General features: G+C 33.5%; 1 protein-coding gene across 2 annotated transcripts; it reads left to right on the forward strand.

Annotated features, from left to right (window-relative positions):
* Positions 1 to 6,591: 6,591 nt before the first annotated feature.
* On the forward strand, positions 6,592 to 9,526 carry LOC120208047 (protein NTM1-like 9). 2 transcript variants are annotated; one of them, XM_039207417.1, is made up of 5 exons: positions 6,592 to 6,890; positions 7,222 to 7,499; positions 7,616 to 7,894; positions 8,017 to 8,868; positions 8,994 to 9,070. In XM_039207417.1, exons 1-4 carry the CDS (start codon positions 6,725 to 6,727, stop codon positions 8,863 to 8,865), a joined length of 1,572 nt encoding a protein of 523 aa, XP_039063348.1. In that variant the 5' UTR covers positions 6,592 to 6,724; the 3' UTR covers positions 8,866 to 8,868; positions 8,994 to 9,070. The 2 variants fall into 2 exon arrangements, with proteins under 2 accessions (XP_039063348.1, XP_039063347.1); XM_039207416.1 differs by having other exon boundaries at positions 6,594 to 6,890; positions 8,017 to 8,856; positions 8,994 to 9,526.
* The last annotated feature ends 13,375 nt before the right edge of the window (positions 9,527 to 22,901 follow it).

A 22,901-nucleotide genomic window follows, 5' to 3' on the forward strand; every position in this document is an offset into this window, starting at 1 on the left:
TTTAATCATCAATAACAACAGACACAACTAATTAACCTAAAACCTCTAAAGATAACAACATTCTTTTAAATCACTAAAACTACTCGATAGATTCATAATATTTATATTATGAATGAAAAACTAAATTAGAAGAATATCTCTTATAATAAATTCATTATAATAGCCAACTCAAATTAATCGATTAATAAATTACAATTATATGAAAAAAATCCAACATTCCGCAATTTAAACATTTTTTTAGGTAAAAAGACATCAGATGTTCATGTACTTTTGGGAAAAAAATTAATGTGGCTTTTGTTTTATTTTTTCTCTCAATGTGTTTTTTGATTAATGTTTTTCTTTCGTTGACCGTTACGACGCAGTCATGTCAATACACGGTGCTGACATGACAGTCCACAGTGCTGATGTGTCAGTCCATCTGCTATGTTTGAGTTATAAATTTATGTCATCCGTCATTTTATCAATCATCATGGATTACTACGTCGATATAGTAAACTGTCACATCAGCACTGTAACGGTTAATGATGAAAAACGTTGATCAAATGGCTATATTTTTAAGTTGGAGGGTCATGTTGAGAGAAAAAATAATATGAGGGCTACATTGATTATTTTAAAAAGGATAAGGATCTTTGATTATTTTTGCCTAATTTTTAGTTGTCTTTTCTTTTAGTAAAACTTTTCCTCGATGATGGTTTTGTTTTGTGTCAAGATTCCTAACATTTACTCGTTGAAGTTAGTTTTGTGTCCACAATTCCTAGAATAAGGTGAAGCATTAAGTAGGCTATCCAATAATGTTTTAACACGCGGATGATATTGTCATGTTTAGAAACGTGGGGTCTACAGGGCTTACATGGCTACCTATGAAAATGCTACACTGCTACGAACCAGTGTTTTGAAAATCAGATCGGACCGGCCGGTTCAATCAGGAACGTTGTCTAGTTCGGTTCAATTTACATCGATTGAACCGCTACTAGTGAACTAGTCTGAACCGCTGAACCGTTCGAAGTGGACCGGCTGAAAATCGGAAAAAACAGCCAATTTTGTTTTTTTTTTTAAATTAAACCAAACAACGTCATTTGTTAAACGAGCCAAATCGAACTCGAGTATTGTTAAGCTCGACTCAAACTTGAAAACTTTAAAAGTAAGTTCAACTCGACTCAAACTCACGAGCTAAAAATTATCAAGTTCAACTCAAACTCGAAATATAATATTGAAACTTGAACTCAAATTACCTCTATTATTTATAGAATTTAGTTGTGATGCTCTTCTATGTTTCTTAGCCATGTGGGATTGTTTTGTTTCATATTTTCTCTTTAGACTTTTGGGATGCTCTTTTGTGTTTTTTAGTCATGTGTGATTATTTTTTAAAAAAAATTAAACCAAACAATATCATTTTGTTGTGATTTTTTAGCCCCAAATTTATTTTTTAATTATAGTTATATAATTATATTTATCATCTAATATGTTTTACATTAAATATTATGTTGTAGTTAATTTGAATTATTTTGTTTCACTTGATTTTATGTTTTTAACTTATATATGTTATGACTTGCTTTGATTATGACTTGTGATATAAAAAATTATTTTTTATTAAATATTTTTGGTATATTTATTTATTTTTTTTAAAATAATTATGACGTCATCCGGTTCTTTCGACCGGTCGAACCGATTCGACCGATTGAACCAGTGAACCGATAACATGACCGATTCGTTAACCAGTCCGATTCTAAAAACCATACTACGAACATCACTCACTAGTACTACCTTGATCCGCTACTTTCTTTTTTAAGCTTTCATTTTTTATTTTAAATTCTAAATATTAATTTTCTTTTTATTACATAATTAAATCTTATTATAAAATAAATTTACAAACCATTCAATTAATCGATTATAACCCTAAGAGATGACAATCAGATCATTCGGATTAGGTTTATGTTTGATTTGAGTACAATCATTTCAGGTTCTAAACTATTTTATTTCACTCGATCAGTATTTATATTCTTCCAATAGTCCCAAAAAATGATTTTTTTAAGGTTTATGTTAAATTATAATTTTAATACAGGAACTTTAATTTTTTTTTTTTACAGATTTAGCATTGTAATTATGATTTACTTGAAAACACATTGGAGGGAGTCTCTGCTTTCATTTTCAAGTAATATCACTAGCCTTATTCGAGTACCATCTCCTATAAGCAGCCATTCTCCCGGCTCTATGTTATCTTCGTACTTAAATTATCTCCCATGTCATGGTTACTTCACAAAATATATTATTATTACAGTCATAATCAATGATGAATAGTTGATGATTAACAATTTACGCGTACGATACGAGTCAAATCAAAACGATCAATTCGGAGCAAATAAATCAAACAGATTCAAATGGGTTGGGGTTCTTGGTTTCCCCCTAATATGACAGCCTGAAAATAAAATTTGTGAAATAGGATCGTCAAACTTTTAATTTGAAGTCTACGACATTTATTATAGTGTTTAAGAAATTCATCACGTTAAAATGACAAATTCTAATAAAATATAATTTTTTAATTAATTTTTATCACATCCGATGTAAAATATGTCAGTCTTCAAGATGATAAATTCCATACACTATAAAAAAATACCGTATATCTCAAATTAAAAGTCTCATGACCCTATTTTGTAAATTTTGTTTTTTCGGACAGTCGTATTGAAAATAGACCTGGGGTTCTTTTCATCTTCATCCTCGGCCCCCTTTCGGCTACATTGGGTCATGGAGTTGGGCCCATTGCCAAACTCCTTTGTATATATGTATAGGGTTGTTTTCATTCGGTTATACATGGATTTCATATGAATTTTCTTCAAATTGCACCATGGTAAAAGTAATTTATCGAATTTGAATTTTGAACAATTATATATGTCATAACCATTTTTTTGATAAAAAATAATTAAAATATTATTTAAAAAAAAATTACTACTTTAATTTAAAAAATTGTCGGATTTTTAATTGATTTGGAATAAATTAGATAGAGTCGCCATCGACCTTTGGGTTAGGTAGGTCGAATACCTAAAAAAGTCTTTTAAAAACAATTTTAAGAAAAATCATTTTTAAGACAAAAAGATGGTATGCGTTTACAAAGATTCGATTAAAACGGGTTCGAGAGTCGGTTACGCGTGGGGAATGATTAGCACCCCACAGTGCGCAAAATTGTTACCGTGTCGCTTATACATTGTCGTAAATGGTGGAAATCATGAATCAAATATATAGTTAAAATATAATTCAATTATTGAAATATAATTAATTTGCTTCAAATTAACTATTTAAAGAAAAATCCTTTAACTCGATAAAAAAATCGTGAAATTTGCAATCCTCTGTCAGAAAAGTTATTTCAACTATTTTTCATTGTTAAATAATATTTCATCCTCATTGATTTTAAAAAATTTACAATTCGAATATAAATTGAAAATCGTCATTTGCATAAAATAAACAAATTGATGTTTTGAAACATACATTGCACCATTTGAATAGAAACATATTAATTAGTAAAAATAAATGATATTTTATTTTAATTTCTCATGTCGTTAAAATGCCATATTGAATCGCATCACTTTGACCCAGTGATATTTTCCACGCTCATTCTACACTTACGTGTTCTTGCAATATTCAAATAATATTAATATTTAAGGAAATATAATAGAAACAAATGCGATGAGAAATGTAAAATAAATTATTTACAACATAAAATAATAACATTTATTTAATGTTATACCTAAAAATATACATGTTAAATATATACATTTATAAGGGATTAAAATAGAACAATAAAAAAATTTAAATGACCAAAATAGGATTAATAGAAACTTGAGGACCAAAATAGAAAAAACAAAAACTTAAAGGACTAAAAATAGTAAAAATAGAAACTTAAAAGACTAAAATAGCAAAAACATAAACTTAAAAATAGCACAAACAAAAATTTAAAGGACTAAAACAACAAAAACAAAAACTTAAAGGGCTAAAATAATAAAAACAAAAAATTGAAGGACTGAACAATATTTACAAATAAACTAGAACCATATTGCAAATATTAAATAACACATGTAATGAAAATGAAAATAACTCATAGAAAATATAAAGGACTAAACTGTAATAAACAAAAACATGAAGGCCAAATCATAAATAAACCAAATGTAAAACAGTGACTAAAATGATATATTTACAAATACCATGGCCAAATTCAAATATTAACAAAAATACACAAAAAACAATAAAATGACTAAAACATAAGTACCGAAACATAAGTGCTCAAAATAAAATTTCATTAACTTATTGAAGAATGAAATTACAAAGGTGTGAGGATCCAAAGTGGTATTTACCCCTAAACCCGATGATAAATACTGATAAGATTACAACATGAAAGGACTAAAATAGATATTAGACCATAACCAGAAAACACATAAAAGGGGATACGAAACGGTGTCGTTTCATGCTGTGTATTTAAGCCTAAACAAGGTTTTCTTTCTCAAATACGTCATTTGCTTCGCATCTCAAAAAACCAGAGGAAATAGAGTTTTGTGAACTCTCTCAACTCCTCTCGTAGGGGAAGAAAGTGCCGCCCCACACCGACACGGTGGCGCACGGCGGCTGGAGTGACGCAACTACCCCCAAAAGAAGCCCCTCCTTACCTTCAACCCTAAACCAAGCCTACTCCTCTAAATCGAAACCCCTCGTCCTAGATCTAGATATTACCTCTCGAACGATTTGAAAAAAGACAACTTTTGGGTTGCTCAATGCTCCGAACCCTCGGTAAGATTCTCATTTTCTCTCTTCTTATTTTCTCTTTCTTTTTTTCATTTGGTTGTGGTTCGAATCTAATATTTTTTTCTCTTAGATTTCTTCTTTTTTTCGAACTAGTTCCTCTTTTTGTTCTATTTGGTTCTACTCCTCCCCCAATCACTCTCTTACTTCTGTCTTTTTATATTCTCTTTGATCCCTTTTCTGCTGCCCGATAAAAAATAGGATTTCATTACCCTATTTTGACCTATGACAGATCCAGATCTCCCTCGAGATTTCTTGGATTTTCTTCTCTATTCTTTTTTTTTCTGTTGATATGATATTTTGACTGGTGGGAGTAAAATAGGTCTCTGTCTGGCAAACTTGATGAAACGACAGCTTCGGGACTTATCGTCGGCAACTCACCCGGTGAAGGAAGTCCAGGGCCGGGGCATGCATTACATGCACGAGATCAGACGGTCCAGATCTCCTTATTAGCAGTAACTGATGGTGTTTAGGGTAAAAAACCCTAATAATCGATTGAACGATCTGGGTCGTTGATCATCCTCCAGATCTGACGGCTGGAGGCGACTGAGGAGATAGGGTAAAACCCTAGTAGTGTTGGGTCAGTTGTTGGGCCGGTTAGGATCCCTTTCGGGTCGGTTTTGAAGTTTGTCGGGTCTGGGCTCCAGCTTGCTGGATTTGGGTAGGCTTGGGTATTTGTTGTAATTGAATTGGGTTTCATTTGTTGGGCCTGGATTGGCCTATAAAATAGTGTAACACATGTAAATAAATAAATAATAATAATAATAATAATAATAATAATAATAATAATAATAATAATAATAATAATAATAATATAATAATAATAATAATATAATAATAATAATGTAGACACAGACAAAAACGGACGTCTACAATATCAGTTTTTAAGAAATCAAATATGTGAACAATCTTCCCGGAGTATATGGTTAAAAGTTTTCAGTTGACATTTTTCTTTTTTCTTAGGTTGTGATAGGGACGAAACTAGGATCAAATGTTGTGGAGACAAAATTGTTTTATATCAAAAGATTGAATCTATTAAATATTTATATTTAAAAGTTATGAGGGGGAAAGATCTTATTTGATTAATATTTAAACTAAAAAAGATCTAAAGTTTTATTATACCAAAAATATTAGGAGAGGAAATAACCCATCCTAACCCCTATATAGCTTCGTCCGTGGATTATAAATTCATTACATATTAGGAGCAAAATTCCTATTCACCTTTCTTAGATAGAAATTGTTCTAAAAAGAAGAGAAGAAAGGTTAAATCTAAAACTAATTTTACATTAACAAAAGTAATATTTGCATATTTTTCTCATCAAATTAAAAAGAAAAGTTTTGATCACTTACGTTATCATTTTGTTAAATTTTAATCACTGAAACACTTTTATAGAACAATATAGTTTTTATTTTAACTCTTAAGATAAAATACTAATTATAAGTCTTCTTGTAAACAAAATTTCAAATTTTTTTAATATGTTTCTGCACCTTTACCAAATCCAAGCTTCCCACCATAGTCTTCCTGCCGTTGTTCATTTTTTTTGACTCGATTTGATTTAAAAATTAAATAAAAATTAGTTTAATTTATGATTTTATAAGCTCGAGTAAAAACAATTAAATTTAAATCGGGTTATCAAATAAAATTCAAATAACTCAAATTTTTAGTAATTAGGAGGACTTTATTGATATAATACTTATATTTTAAGGGTTTAATTAGAATAATGTTAAGTTTTGAGATCAATCTGCGGGCGAATGGGAAAGCAACGCGGACGCATAAAGGTACGTGAGAGTCACATGACAAGCAACGAGACGGAATCCATCCACAAATATAGCTGAGGAAAGATATAGTAGGAAAACGAAGTAGCCGAAAGAGAAAGAAAGCAGTCTTCTGATTAAGTATAGAAATTGAAATTAGGGTTTTGCAAAAGTGTGAAAAAAGATGGGAATTTTGACTATGAAAACTTTGCCTTTAGGATTTAGATTCAGGCCGACCGACGAAGAGCTCATCAATAATTACCTTAGATTGAAGATCAACGGTCGTCATTCCGAGGTCGAGGTCATTCCCGAAATTGATGTCTGCAAATGGGAGCCCTGGGATTTACCTGGTATTTTTTTTTAATTTAAAAACCGTTCTTTGTTTTGCGTTTAATTTAGTTCTGAAAGAAAGAAATTATTTGCTGAACGATTGGACTGAATCTTTGATACCTTAGCCTTAGTCTTAGCCTAAGCGTCAGCTTCAATTCTTTTATTCCCAATAGTTTAGTTCATAAATTTTGATTCCTGCTTTTTTTTTGCTGCTGGAATTTTCCGGTAAAACCTAATTTTATTCCTTTTGTGGGGGAAATTCCTCTTCAGTGTGCCGAGAATGTTTAATATTCCAAATTTATCAATTGTTTTTAGATTTTTTATATCTGGGATGGTTTGTATTGAATTCAGGACTGTCTGTGATAAAATCGGATGATCCGGAGTGGTTCTTCTTCTGTCCCCGTGACAGGAAGTATCCGAATGTCCACCGCTTCAACAGAGCAACTGATAAAGGTTACTGGAAAGCGACCGGCAAGGATCGAACCATCAAGTCGAAAAAATTGCTCATCGGCATGAAGAAGACCTTGGTTTTTTACAAGGGCCGTGCTCCCAAGGGTGAACGAACTAACTGGATCATGCACGAGTATCGCCCCATGACCAAGGACCTTGATGGCACCAGCCCTGGCCAGGTTTTCTATTTAGTGTTCAGTTGTTTTTAGATGAAGTTGCTGCAAATACTATCACTGCCTTGATAAGTTTTGCTATGGCTTTGTCCTCTGTAACTTTGGGATTTTCTTCCTTGCAGAGTGCTTTTGTCCTATATAAATTGTTTCATAAGCCTGAAGAGAGGAATGATATTGGGAAGGATGATGAAGTAGAACAACCTTGGTATTCGCCTGCCATGACAAAGTCTTCTCCTGATGATACTTCATCGGATCTTCTCCAAGATACAGTGTCATCGGATACACAAGCTCAAAAGCCGAATAACCTAATGCATAATAGTCAAGTAACATGTGACAGCAGCTGCAATAGTCATATGACTTCTGATGCAGAAGATAATGCTGTTGAAGAAACTATGGTAGAGGTGTGAAGTGGATGTTTTATCTTTATATTTTGTCGTTGTTGCATTCGTCATTGATTTGTGGACTATATTGTGAATTTGTGATTATTGATAAGGGACCATTGTCTTGTTTTTTTTTAACACAGAAATTTCCACTTCAGGGAGACAATTCGAATTTGTGTGAGCCTACTTTCGGTGAAATTGACAACAAAGTCTTCTCGCCAATGAACTTGTATTTTTTTGATGATCTGCCACTCTGCATGGATTCTCCATATGAAAATGATTTCGGCCACGATCAAAACAGATATAAGTTCCAGGATGGGTCCAGTGAACAAGATTTATCTTTCTCATTGTTGGATGCAGTCCTCAATAACCATGATGACCTCTGTACTGAATTGAATGGTCAGGAGAGTTCGTTTCCTGGAACTGGGATGCCCTTGTCTGATGGTTTATTCATCTCACCCGAAACCTCTTATCTAAAAGAAAATGGCATATACAGTGATGAAGACGCTAAAATGCTGCAAATGCAAACTTCCTTCCAACCTAGCTGTGCTCAAACAGAACTTCATGACCAAAGTAGAAGGGGAGACATTGGTGATCTCGGAAATTATTCAGTTGGCCAAGCAACTTATTCCACTGATTCTGCTATGGGTAATATTAATTATTTGCAACAATTAGCCAATCTGAAGAGTTATAACAATGATGCTGGTGATCTTGGTGGAACAACTGGAATAAAGAATAGAGCCTTCCAGCCTCAGCAACAGTCAAATTTTGAAAACCTTGGGACCGGAATCAGGATTAAGTCCCGTGGACCTCAGCAACGAACAAATTTAGATAGCGCTGTAAATCAGGGCACAGCACCAAGAAGAATACGCCTACAAAAGAAACTCTCTTATGGGCTGACGAAAGTTTCTGCAGGTTGTGTTGATGATAGCAAAAGTAGAAGTGCCAGCCCTGGTGAAGAAGTTCAGTCTGCTCTAAGTGAGGTAGTGTAACCATGAAAAGCTACTTTTGAGACTTGACATATTGAAGTGAATTTATCATGCCTTTCTTTTCATTTTTTGGCTAAGGTCGACTGTAATGATGGTTCATTGAAGGAAACCATTAAATGCTTGCAATGCAGGTCACAGAAGCAGAAGCTGCTACAGGACAGACTTGTAGCTCTGATGATGAGTTAGAGGAAGAGAACCAACCATTCAATGTCGATGGGGTAGAGGATATTGCTGAAGAATCTTCTACAAAGCTGAGACAGAGGGTGAAGCAGGATGGTGAACAAGGTAGCAGCGAAACGAGTCCATCAGTGCAATCAAACGCAGCTGCTACGCAGCATCATCATCACTCGAGCTCCCTGTCGGTTCTTGTTATCGTCATTTTCATTATTACGATGTTGATGGTTCTTGTCACGGGAACATGGAGATGACTAGGATATTTGGTTCTTGATGTGGTTGAAAACAGGCATGTAGGTAGGTTAACTGCATTTCCCACTGTGCGGTGGTGTGAAAATTGATCAGGTTTTGTAAATTGTATCCTACGTCTAATATGTTATCTATGTATGTATAATCGAGAAATAATAATTCCATATGTTATACACACTAGTTAGCAAATTTAGTCATGTAACGATAATGTCAACCTGTATTTAGCAGGACAACAAAATAGGGCGATTATTGAGGCTCATCACTATTAAACGTTTGTTGAATTGTTTGATTATTAAAAGTTATAAAATGATCATTTGATTATTTATATGTTCCTAACTTATCTTTTTTTCGTTAAAAAAATAACGGTCTAGACGTTAATTTATTGATTGTTATATTATAAAATCTAATCATAGAATTGTTTGAGTTGTATTTTGTGGATTTATTCTCCGTTTATATTATGTTGTCGAGCTATTGCTTGAAACATTATGTTGCCGACTTAGTGCTTGAAAGCAATGATAGTGTTAGAAGACATCATTAAAATATAATTTTATTATATCACAGTTAATAGGGGTAATGTTCAGTTCAGATGACCGTCAGTTTTTTAATAGAAAATGACGAGTTTGGAACATATGAATAATCGAGTGATCATTTTGTAACTTTTAATAGTCGAGAGACTCAATGAAATATTATCATATAACTGAAAGATCATTTTGTAACTTTTAATAGTTGAGAGACTCAAGAAAGTATCACTCTATAATTGGGAGACCATTTATATACTTTACCCTAAATGTAATTATAATATTTATTAATATATAGATATATATTAATTAATTTTTTAAAATAGTTAAAATTTTCAAATATTTGAAAGTTACCTAAAAATTTTCAAATATTTAAAACGACTTAGTGATCATTTAATTTTTTTTAAAATGTTAATGATATTTTAAAAAAAAATGAAAAACTAATAATTATTATAAAAATTCAAAAAAATATAAATTATATTTTTCTAAAACCTTTTGAGATTATAACTATTCCATAATTCTCATTATGTTCTGCCATTGAATAAAGAAATGATAGGCAAAATTAATGATTTAAATAGTGATTCATTATTAAAATAATAATTAGTATATAATAATAGTATGATTGAAACATTATTTTTGATAAATTTTAATTTTAATTTTAATCCTATTTAGAAGGAGAAAATAACCTCAGTGACCAAAAATGTCTTATAATATACGAATTTAACCAACTTTTTTTGGATTTACCAAAATGACCAACAAATTCGCAACGTGATCTCAAATTCGCAACCCAGTTTCCAATTTCGCAACACGAATATGTAAATCGCATTGCGATTTTCCAAATTCGCAGCGCGAAAGTCAAATTCGTAACGCGAATTTAATTTCGCAACAGGTTTTAGTTTTGCAACACAAATATTTTGGGTATATAACAACGCAGCAACAACAACTCATAACCTAAATCCCTAAATCGCAAGTCATTCAATCTCCATCTATCACTCTCTCCGGCGACATCCGTTCCTATATCCAACGACATCCTTCCCCATCTCTATTTTTTTTTACATAATTTTATTTCTATATAATTTTTCAATGATTTCTCACCCAAATTATCAACTATCAACTTAATAAAGGTATGTTTTTCTCTAAGTTAGTGATGATATCTAGTTTATAGCTCGTTTGTTTAGTAAATTAATTTACAATTTTTAGAATGAAATCATCTAATGTTGATCATGTTTGGATAGATTTGTGTTTTGGAGGGTCATGGGAGAATGTTCATGGTGTTTTACAATATATGCCTTTACCCATGAATCTTCAACTAAAACTGTCATTAAAAAAGTTAACTTATGAAACTCTAATGTTACGTGTTACAAAGAAATTGAATTTAGAGCCTCTAAGTGGATTTAGGCTATCATATCTGAGAAAATGTAAAGTTTATTTGTTAACCGACAATGAAGATGTTGAACGATTCATTGCTTACATTAGTGTTTCGCAAGAAGATGATGTTACACTGTATGTTGTTAAACCTAGAAGTAGTGAAGTTAGTTCAGTAGCGGGTAGTAATCAACTAAGTTCTTCAACCCAAAATTTAATGGTTCCACCACAATTTCATCACCAAGCAAATTTTGTTTCACCACATTTTCAATACCAAACACAATATCAAACACAATCTCAAAACCCACATCCTTTTCCTAATCCAAATCCCAATCAACTTTCAGCACCAAATTCCGGTTTTCGTATTGAACAGTTAGACGATTATGAGCCAACAGAAAAAATTGTGAGTACTAGTCAGTATTCGAAATTTGATCTTGGTCAATACCCAGACTTTGATCTTGGTCAATACTCGGATTTTGATGATGTGATGGAAGAAGAAACAGACCCTGCATGTAATGATTTTGATATTGGTCAATACCTAAATTTTGATGATGAAACAGCCGCTGCCGAGGAAGATGTTGTTGATGATAATGAGGAGGAAGTTACGACTGTGAATGAACATGTTGAACATCCATTTTTTAATTCATATAACCCTGAAGAAGAAAAAGAAGAAGAAAAAGAAGAAGAAGAAGTCCCCGAAGAAAAGAAAAAGAAGAAAATGTCACGGGAGTATAACTAGAATATGCCAGAATTACTTCAGATACCGGAATAAGAGTTGGTAAAGATATCAGTTGATTGTTACACAAAAGTTATTCGTATCAAGAAAGATGATTGTTTTGATACAAAGGAAGACTTGAAGATAGCTTTGTATACGAAATGTGTGGAAGATGGCTATCAACTAAGAGTTAACAAATCAAGCAAAGATCATTTCGAAACAATGTGTATGATTGACAAAAACTGTACGTGGCTTATGATTGCAAAGAGGATAAAAAATTGCGAAATGTTTCAAGTTAGGACTTTTATTGATAAACATACATGTTCAAGAACCCAAGTTTTTCCTCACCATAGACAGGCAAACAGAAAGGTGTTGGGTGGTTTTCTGGCTGAGTTAATGTTTTTGAATGGAATGGTATATCGGGGAAATGAAATTATGACTGACATGAATGCTCGGTTCAAGATTAGTATCTCATATTCTCAAGCTTGGAGAGCCAAATGTTATGCCTTGGAATTGTTGAGGGGGTCGCCAGAAGCATCGTTTGCCCAACTGCCGGCTTATTGTCACAATTTAAAGCTGAAAAATCCTGGGTCGGTAACTCATATCAAAACAGATAGAGATGGACGTTTTGAGTTGTTGTTTATCACCATTGGTGCTGCGGTTAGTAAATAATTATAATTTTGTTGACTCATTTTTGTTAGTTGCATGCATTTCACATTTAAATGATTATATTTCTTGTGTATATGATTTTGTAGATTCGTTCATTTATACTTGCATGCGCCCAGTTATTATAGTTGATGGAGCACATTTGAAAGGTCGATACCTTGGAGTAAACTTATTAGCAGTAGTCATGGATGCTAACAATGGGATACTGCCAATAGATTACGGGGTTGGCAAATCTGAAACCTCTGATTCATGGACATGGTTTATGGGGCATCTTAGGGATTGCATATGTCATATTAGCAATCTGACAATCATATCCGATAGGGCAAACTCAATTGACAACGTTGTTAGAAGGTGTTTCCTAGATGCTTTTCATGGACTTTGTGGTGTTTATTTGTACAGAAATCTAAAATCAAGGTCTGCTGGTATAAAAAATCATAAATGGACATACTGGAAGGCTGTAAAAGCTTATCGGGAAGTGGATTTTAATAAGCATATAAATTGTTTAAGATGTGTTTTGCCTCAATGTGCTCAAACACTAGAAGATGTCGAGTTTGAAAGATGGTCAAGAGTACATCAACTTGGAGTAAGATATGGTTTCATGACGTCTAATAGTGCAGAATCAATCAACGCTCTAAGTCGTCATTCCCGGAAATTACCCATTACTATGTTAATGGAGTTTTTTTCGAGCCTCTATTCAACAGTGGTACTACAAGAAAAGAAACCATGCAGGTATTATTTATTTAAATTCGTAACTTATCATATATTTTACTAAGTATTATTTATTTAAATTTACAGGAACATTGAAACGTTGTGTTACACCATGGACTGAAAAAAGATAACGAAACGTGTTGTGAAGTCAACGTCTTGGAGAGTTGAACCAGGTTCAAACACTTTGTTTAAAGTATTGGATAATAACTTAAATGGGCTTGTCAATCTAAATGCAAAGACGTGTAGTTGTAAGAAATGGCAAACATCTGGTTATCCGTGTGGCCATGTTATAAAAGTTGCTCTTCATCTAAACCAAGATGATTCAAGCGCATACGCTATGGATTGCTACACTACAGAAGTATATCGACAGACTTATACCGAGATTGTCTACCCATGTCCACATCCTTCTGAGTGGGACATACCAGATGACTTGCCAACAGTTTTTCCACCAGTCATGGACAGCAGGCTACTTGGCCGACCAAAAAATCACGATTGTATACCGTCTAAGGGTGAAGAGAAGAGGATATCAACATGTAGTCGGTGCAAGGAAAGTGGTCATACAAGGTTGACCTGTGGATCACCAGTGCCATCACAATCATCTTTTCCTCTAAAAAAATGGATCCTCATCAAAATCCAAAGCTCATATGGTGCCAAGCAAAAGGAAATCAAAATCGCAATCAGAATCAAAATCCCAATCACAACCAGCTTCACCTTTTGGGACTTATTAACTTAGGTGATTTTTAAATGCAAACGTTGTATTATGTGTATTTTATGTGTGAATGCATACATTTTCAGTTAGACATTCATTAGTAACTTGAGTTTGAACATTGCTATGATCTGTTCAGTTGTTATCATGTTGGGATTTTCTCTTGTGTTTGATTGCTTGGATAGTTGTTCTCTTGCTTCTTCAAGTGTCCTTAGCTTGTATTTATAGCTTGGAATGTGTTTGATGTTGTATATAACTTGATGTTGTATGTTGCGATCAACGCGAAAGTCAAATTCACAACGCGAAAGTCAAATTTGCAACGCGAAATCGCAAACTGAATTTGACTTTCGCGTTGCGAATTTGACTTTCGCGTTGCGAATTTGACTATTGCAACGCTTATTTCGCGTTGTGAATTTACCTTCAACAGGTCTTTTTTACCTTCAACATAATGCAAATTGAAAATTAAACAACAAATCAATTAAACATTGTTGTGGGGACATTATTTGAACATTGTTATGGGTACATTATTTGGAAAAATAATGTTCCAGACTTCGTTAGAAATAACCCTTTTTTATCGGATTAATTTCGTTTTTGTGGGTACATTATTTGAACATTGTTATGTATAAATTTGTTGTGTATGTATGTTTTGGTTTGATTATATTGTAGGTATATTTTCATTCAGATGAGATGAGCTGTGTATAATAAAACAATCTATCTCTTCCATGTGAGTACTTTATTCCAACCATGTGACAAGTGTGACAACCCCATCAACTCACAACTCAGCTTTGAACTCAATCAATATTGTCTCTTAGCTTGATGGTTCATAAAGCATGTTACTTGAACAGTATGAATCAATTATGCAATTTCCATGTTCAATTTAACACTGCATTTCAAATTCATTTCATATGTAATTGGAGTTTGAATTTAAATTTTAATTTGAGTTTGAATTTCAATATAAATTTCGGCTCTACTATAAATATTAGCCCAAGACAATATGCATGTTATCATTGATTATTCCTAATTTCCATTGTTTTTTTTTCAACTTTAAACGCGAGGGAAATCCCGACCATCGTATTTTTTGGTCAACTTTAAAGCGTCAGAAACGTCTTGGGCGTATGATCTCGGTGGTATACGAGAAATGCAACAAATGGCAACTAAAAATCCCAATAATTGAGGGCTACAACTTGTAATAATAACAAAAATAATAAGTCTAAAATGCTTCTGAGTACCACCCAAATCATAAGTCCGAAATGCTTCCGATGCTCATCAAAATCTAAAGCTCATATGGTGCCAAGCAAAAGGAAATCAAAATCCAAATCTCATATGGTGCCAAGCAAAAGGAAATCAAAATCTACAACTTGAGTTTGAACATTGATATGATCTGTTCAGTTGTTATCATGTTGGAATTTTATCTTGTGTTTGATTTTTTGGATAGTTGTTCTCTTGCTTCTTCAAGTGTCCTTAGCTTGTATTTATAGCTTGGAATGTGTTTGATGTTGTATATACCTTGATGTTGTATGTTGCGATCAATGCGAAAGTCAAATTCGCAACGCGAAATAAGCGTTGCGATAGTCAAATTGGCAACACGATAGTCAAATTGGCAACGCGAAAGTCAAATTCGCAAACCAAAAATCGAGTTGCGAATTTGTACCTTCAACATGTCTTTTTTGCCTTCAAACATAATGAAGATTGAATTTTTTAGAAACAACAAATTAACTTTTACAAATCAATTAAACAAGCAAAAAAATAATTCTTATTTACAAATCAAATTAAACAAATCAACTTTTACAAATCAATTAATCAAAAAATAAATCTTATTTCCTCATCAATTAAACAAATCAACTTTCAATGTAAAATTCAATTAAACAAAGAAAAAAAGTGTACCCCAGACTGTTGTTTATGCACAAATACATTTCACGCAACTCACTTCAGGATTAACCAGCAGAAACCAAACATTTTCTCAAACAACACTTTCTACACATCTAAAACCAACAAACATCAAATTACTCTAGGTACTTAACCAAATATTTTCAAACCAATTAAAGAGTATATATGTTAACAACACTTGCTCAAACTTACCAATTGTTTATGTACAAATTTTAGCACGCGGATGCAGGTAGGCAGCGTCTCGCATATATCGATCTGGCCATATAATGCTGAAACCACAAGCCTACTGTAGCTCTATCTCTATCTGTGGGAGGTAGATACTGTATACTTCCTGTCGTCAAACGTTCCAAGCACAAGCATACGAGAGGACCACAATCCCCTCTGGCTCCCTGCGTTTGTTGTGGCGCAATCTCATCTCTGATCATTGTAATTTTGAACTTCTTTGGCTTCTTGTTTCCAGAATTTGTCCAATAATCAATCGCATTCAACTATTTAGCCAAATGATCGCTCCATCCCTTTGTAATAATATCTCTCAAATCAGACAATGGTATGTAATTCAACATGCTGTAATATACCATCGTCTTTAGGGATGGGAGCTGAAGCTCGACGAGAAGCCAATGACGACGATCTAAAATAGGGATAAACACCTGCAATCATAAATAATTGCGCACATCAAATAAAATTTATGAAAGCCTTTAAAATATTCAAAAAAATAAATACTAACCTTATCGACCTCCCACCACGCAGGATAAAGTTTAGCTTTTCCATTAGCCAACTTATATGAAGCATCTCTCTGATCCTTCAAGTGAGCTGCATAAAAAGACGTCGGCATAATAGTTCATCGAGTACCTCTTTTCTTCAATTTTCTTATTATTAGAAGACGTGACACCCATGCATCAATATGCTGTTTTATAAAAAATAAATATATTAGTGAATTTATTAATAATTTAAAAAAAAAATTAATCAAAATGCAATATAAGAAGAATATAATACTTACCACCCTTTCGAGGTAGCCATTATCTTCAACCCCTAATAAAATACCCCACCAAGACCGATCAAGAAACAAATGAATAGCATCGTCTATTTGGCATAGGTCAGAATAACACCCCTTGCTCCGCTCATGTAGATAAAAATCAACTGCTGTCTTAGCCCAAATGGTATTATCCGTAATTGTTTCCGGCAGTGTTTCCCTCTCCTGCTGAGGAATGGTACTGGCTGGTAGCACATACGAAAGCCAACTCGCATCCATCATATCGGGCACGGGAGGGGGTTTATCAATATGTCGACTTATGACGCCATATGAATCGGGCTCTTGAACGGCGGGCAGGACCTCTTGAACGATGACAGGGGCCTCTTGAACGGTGGGAGGGGCTTCTTCGATGATGAGAGGGGCCTCTTGAACGATAAGATGTGCCTCTTGAATGATGATAGGTGCATCGGGCTTATTCTTACGGAGTCTTGGCACTAGTGGGGAGAACAGAGACATAATGGCACGTGCACGACGTCTGATGCGTGAACCCCGTCGTGCAAGAAAAACCCGACGTAAAGCATCTACCTTATCGGGCCGCTGAAAATAAATTAATACATAAATTAGTAAATAAATAAATAAATAATGCCGAAAAAAGGTTATTTGCATTTTTAGTATAGTATTAAACAAATTTACCTCATTGCGTAGAGTATGAACCTCATTCTGCAACAATGAAACAATCTCGCGTAGAGCGGCAACCTCATCACGTAAAATAGATACCTCACTGCGTAGCGCACCATTGTCATCGCGTAAAAAATCCACCTCACCACGTAAAAATCGAACCTCATCACGCCATGCACCATTATCTTCACGTAAAGTACTGACCTCATGACGCAAAGCACCGACCTCATCACGTAATTCCCCTAACTCATCCCGTGGAGGTGGAGAACAGGGAGATAAACGTCGTGGCCTCTTTGTCGGTCGTCTATCATGAGGTGATGGTGGAGAAGAGGCTCGATGATGTGATGGAATAGGTGATGGTGGAGGTGGAGAAGAGGCTCGATCAGGTGATGGCTCTCGAAATAGGGGGTGCTCATTATCCGTCCCATCAAAAAACCGATTACTAGCGCGCCACCAATCAGTGGCAAGCTCAGCCTCTGTGGGTGTCAGCCTCTGTAATGGATAGTTGGCCTCCTAACAATATAAAAGCTCAAACAAATTTAAGCTTGTACTAGTAATAACTTGTTTATATATGGTATTATTTGTGTGTTAACTTACATCATTCATCTTCGTATATGAGAGTAACTCTTCCCAATCCAACATGCAGATCCTCTTCCAGGTAATAGCCCTAGGAATATCATTTGATCTTTTTATCACATATGTTCGCATGCTGGGGAAAGCCTCAAATATCCAAATCTACAAACAATATAATACACAAACATTAGTAATTGTTAAATAATTAATTATAATTTTGGAAACATTATAATATAGAAATTCTTACCTTAAAGGCCCAAGTAAAGCCTGTCAAAGTGTATTTAGAACCATCGCCCCACAAACTTTTTCGGTCCTCAAAGGCAGACGACAACTTCTTCCAGGTAGCTTTCCATAGATATGAACCCCACGGAAACAAGTTCCATGCATTTAGGTCCTCTACCAATAATATTAGGTCCTCAGAGATTGGTTGTCTACCCTCTTTGCCTAAAAATTCGGCATGCAAAAGTAATAAATGGCATACTCGGACAACATCAAGGTCATCCATCCGAGTAAAACCATCTTTATCAAATAATCTCTTCAAGTCATCGACGTGTATACTCGGCTTCGACTTTGCCAGCTCAGGAAAAACCCGATATAACCATGATGGGCGGGAGATATGACTAGTGTACCGACCTACATCATCGTGTCCGAAGCGTAGACCGATGATTAAGCAAAACTCCTCCCACCCAAAACAAGTATACGCCGGTGCCGGAGGAAAATGAAACCATATCTCCTCATCACTACGTTGTACCCCCTCGTGTAGATCGTTAGTCATGGTATGAAGAAACAAATGTGTCAACATAGCATCTCCACCCGTATGTTGCACTTTCAGCCATGGCCCGAAGCAAGTATCCTCAAACAATTTTCTTTGTAGAGGTGTAAGCGTCGACGCAATTTTAGTGGCTAGGCTTAATTTATTCCTTAAGGTCAATGCAGCCGAAAAAAATTTCTACAAAAACAATAAACATACCAAGTTAGATATACCAAAATCTACAAATTATACACTATAAACAGACATGATATTAAACAGTGAAAACAAAACCAAATATGTTTCAAACTAGCACGGTTTTCACCCAAGTCATTATTCCATCATAGTTCACAAAATGCATCAGATAACATTCCAGAAGTAAGCACTTATATAAACATTTAAAAGGACAACATATAGGTTTAGTGCAGGTTCAAGGACAACATAAAGAGTAGTAGTTTATTCTTGAAACTTAAATTAGCAACACTGTGAAGTTAGTATTTGTCTTTGTTTTTTGGTTGAAGAAATATAATTCATTCAAGTTTCAATTTGTAGAATAAAAGAAGTTTCTGAAACTTAAATTCGCAACGCGAAAATGAAAATCGGAACGCAATTTTAGTTTTGCGTTGCGATTTTCATTTTCGCGTTACGAATTTGGTGTTGCGATTTAGAGTTTCTTCAACAAAAAGACAAAACAAAAAGACAAAACAAAGACAAATACTAACTTCACAGGGTTAAAGACTAAACAGTTTAGCAGTATTGGCAGCAACCGAATGAATTTAGCAATCTCAGTGAAATGGTTAATCTAATAATAATACAAAAATTTCAAAATAAAAATAATTAAAAAACTAACCCTCGGTGGTTGATTTTCCATTTCTGACCGTGAATGGTTGTGAGGGTTGCTCTGAGAGATGGAGATAGATGGATTCCGTCGGAAATGGGGACGGATGTCGCCGTAGAGAGTGAGAGATGGAGATGGGACTGAGTTGTGCTTTAGGGTTTTAGGTTAGAGATGATTTGCGATAATACTGTTTACATTTATGTTGCGAAATTAATATTGTGTTTCGCGTAAAAACATTTGACTATCGCGTTGCGATTTACAAATTTGCGTTGCGAATTTGACTTTCGCGTTACGAATTTGGAAAATCGCAATGTGATTTACATATTCACGTTGCGAAATTGGAAACTGGGTTGCGAAATTGGAATTCGCGTTGCGAATTTGTTGGTCATTTTGTCAAATCCAAAAAAAGTTGGTTAAATTCGTATATTATAAGGCATTTTTGGTCACTGTGGTTATTTTCTCATTTAGAAGAGTAAAGAATAGGGATTTTAGAGGAAGAAATAAAAGTATTTTTAATATGTCTAAAATTCATAATCAAAGAAAATATAAAGAATAAGGATAACAATAATTTAATGAATCATCAAATATACTTATTCCGAAATTCATTATTATATAATTGTGATATATATATTAAATGAAATAAAATCATTGAAATAACTTTATTAAATGAAATAAAATTCTATTCCGTGAAAGTTATTATTTAATAAAAAAGAATAAATGTTTGGGAGATAAGGATAAGGATAGGAGGAAGCAGCCAATACAAATATAAATAATAATCCGACACTTTGACAAGTTTGATGTGGAGGCATCTTCACCTTCCACCTCAACTCACCATCGCCATCGCCTCTGCTGGCCGTGGTGTTGGAGCTGATGAAGGACTACGCGGTGGTTGTAGCTAGAGTGCTCCTCCATTTCTTCCATTAAGCTCCTTTCCCAAGGCCAATCCCTTTTCTCATCCTTCTTACTCTTCCCGTCTTTTTAACCTTATGAATACGTCTTCTGCATATTGTATAGAGCTATTATTTCCCCTTGGAATCCTCTCTTTTCTTTGTCTCGTTAATATCGTGGACTCTTCGTATTAACATAATATGTTCAACTGACAAAAGAATTAATTAAAAAATTATGTTAAATTTATTTTTTAATAAAAAGACCCATTAAAAATATAATAACCTTTAATCTGTTTTTTGACAAAATAAAGACACTTCCAAACAGAATACCGATTATTTATCCGATCAAATAGAACTGAATTCTGGGAAACACACCCAGTTTCCCGAGCAAGCTCAACCATTTGTAGCATGGACCCTCGAGCATGTGAAGCTCCACGTAGGAGCCACTGTTGATGATTACTTGTGATTTTGAATTCGATGCTCTTGTCTAATCCCAGATGAAGAATTTCTACGTGAAAAGTACTTGTCATTTGCTTTCATGGTATATATTCAAAGCCTGCTGCAACCATGCAAATGGTGTCAAGTTTTCTAGGTAAAGTTGTGTTGGAACCAAATAAGTCAAAGAGTGTTGCATAATAGACCTGTCCAAATGTCCCCTCAAATTGGATATTTAAAGATTTGTCCTCGATTAATTTGAGGCTTCTGTTCTTAAAATAATAAGAGTCGTTGCTAATATTTGTTTAAGATGTGACTGAGTTGCTCAAAAAATTTCTTCATTTTAATAAATTTATATTCTTATAAAAATTATTAAAATAACTTTTTGATCTATGTGTAAAAAATAAGTTTGAGAACCTATTAAGTGTGGAAAATGATTAACACCTAACAACATTCCAAAATCAATACCTAATCGATTGTATTGTGTTAGCAAGAGAATTTGCGGATTGAAATTAAATTTAATTAAAGATCCTTTTTTAATTGCCCAAACAAATTTCAACATATTTTCAATATTTAAAAGAGAAAGGAATAATATTTTTTTATTTCTCATTTTTTTTTGGAGAAAAGAATTTTTTGTTTTGAGCATTAAAACGATTCTCTCACTCCAATTGGAACATCAAAATATTAAAACTTCTCTAGAAATTTTCAAACTGTTAGGTATGACTCATAATTATACCGATAAAGAAGACAAGAGATGGAGCATAGTGAGTGAAGCGAACATCAACTGTCCTTACGAAAAAAGTCTCGTTGTGGGGGTTATGATTATGTGGGTTGGGGGTGTAGGGGCGCAGCCCCGTGGTACGGTACAAGGGTTAATTTTGTAATTATGTACCAGTTTTATCTATTATAAATAGAGATGTAACCTAAACCTATGAGATATTGAATAAAACTTCTTGCGCCGCCTAGGCACGAGGACGTAAGCACATTGCTGAACCTCGTTAAAATTCTTGTGTTCTTTCGTTTGTCTTTACCCGATTCTTCAACACAAACTAATAATTATTACAAAAGAAAATTATGAGAATTAAAAAGGAATAATTACAATGAATGTATAAACACTATACTTATTCAAATAAAATTAATTAAAAGATTACTAAATCCTTTCAAAGGATAAAGGATATTGAACTATTTAAAAAGATGAGAAAAAAAGCCTTGAAACAAAAACGATTTTTTTCTCGATCATTTTAAATAATCGAATATGTTATTTTTCACTCGAAAATAACAAATTTACAATTTATCATTATCTAAGATGACATTAAACATGATATCTTTTTTATTCCATAACATTGGGACTAATCTTCGAAAATTTAAACGACAATATAAAATAAAAGGGCATTGCGTTTAATCTAGTTATAATGTATTAAAAGCATGCCGTCATTGTAAGCATGAATAACATGACATGTGCATTGATGTTGTCAGTTTAATGCATAATAATTTGAAAAACTATTATGAACCATGTGAATTTAATAATGTGGGACGAATCAGGTGATACTCGCTATCAAAAAATGAGTAAGACGATACTTGTTATCCAATTAAGGTTGATCATGACAATCAAATGTAATGTATTTGAAAATTATGTATTGAAAAGCCATACAACATATGTTATGCATCAAACATCAATTACTAATGATAAATGTAGATTAATTGAAAAATTGTTCATTTTAAAAAAAGTAATAATATGATTAAAAAAGATTAAAGCTTACAAGGAGCATATACATGAATCTCGTTAAAAAACCTCTCTAACCTACATAGAGTAAAAAAAGTGTTCATGCCAATGCAAAAACAAAACAAACAACATATAGAGCCTGTTTATCCAATAAATATGTCGTATTCCAAATAAAGTGTCAATAAAATCTTGAATTGAA

This window comes from Hibiscus syriacus, unplaced genomic scaffold, assembly GCF_006381635.1.
Source record: "Hibiscus syriacus cultivar Baekdansim isolate YM2019G1 unplaced genomic scaffold, ASM638163v2 tig00015905_pilon, whole genome shotgun sequence".
Classification (NCBI taxonomy): Eukaryota; Viridiplantae; Streptophyta; class Magnoliopsida; order Malvales; family Malvaceae; genus Hibiscus; species Hibiscus syriacus.

Excerpts from the sequence above, each read along its gene's own strand:
- LOC120208047 (XM_039207416.1), top strand. The coding sequence starts at position 6,725 with ATGGGAATTTTGACTATGAAAACTTTGCCTTTAGGATTTAGATTCAGG. Across the intron at positions 6,891-7,221 it reads GGAGCCCTGGGATTTACCTG|GACTGTCTGTGATAAAATCG; the intron begins GTATTTTTTTTT and ends TATTGAATTCAG. Across the intron at positions 7,500-7,615 it reads ATGGCACCAGCCCTGGCCAG|AGTGCTTTTGTCCTATATAA; the intron begins GTTTTCTATTTA and ends TCTTCCTTGCAG.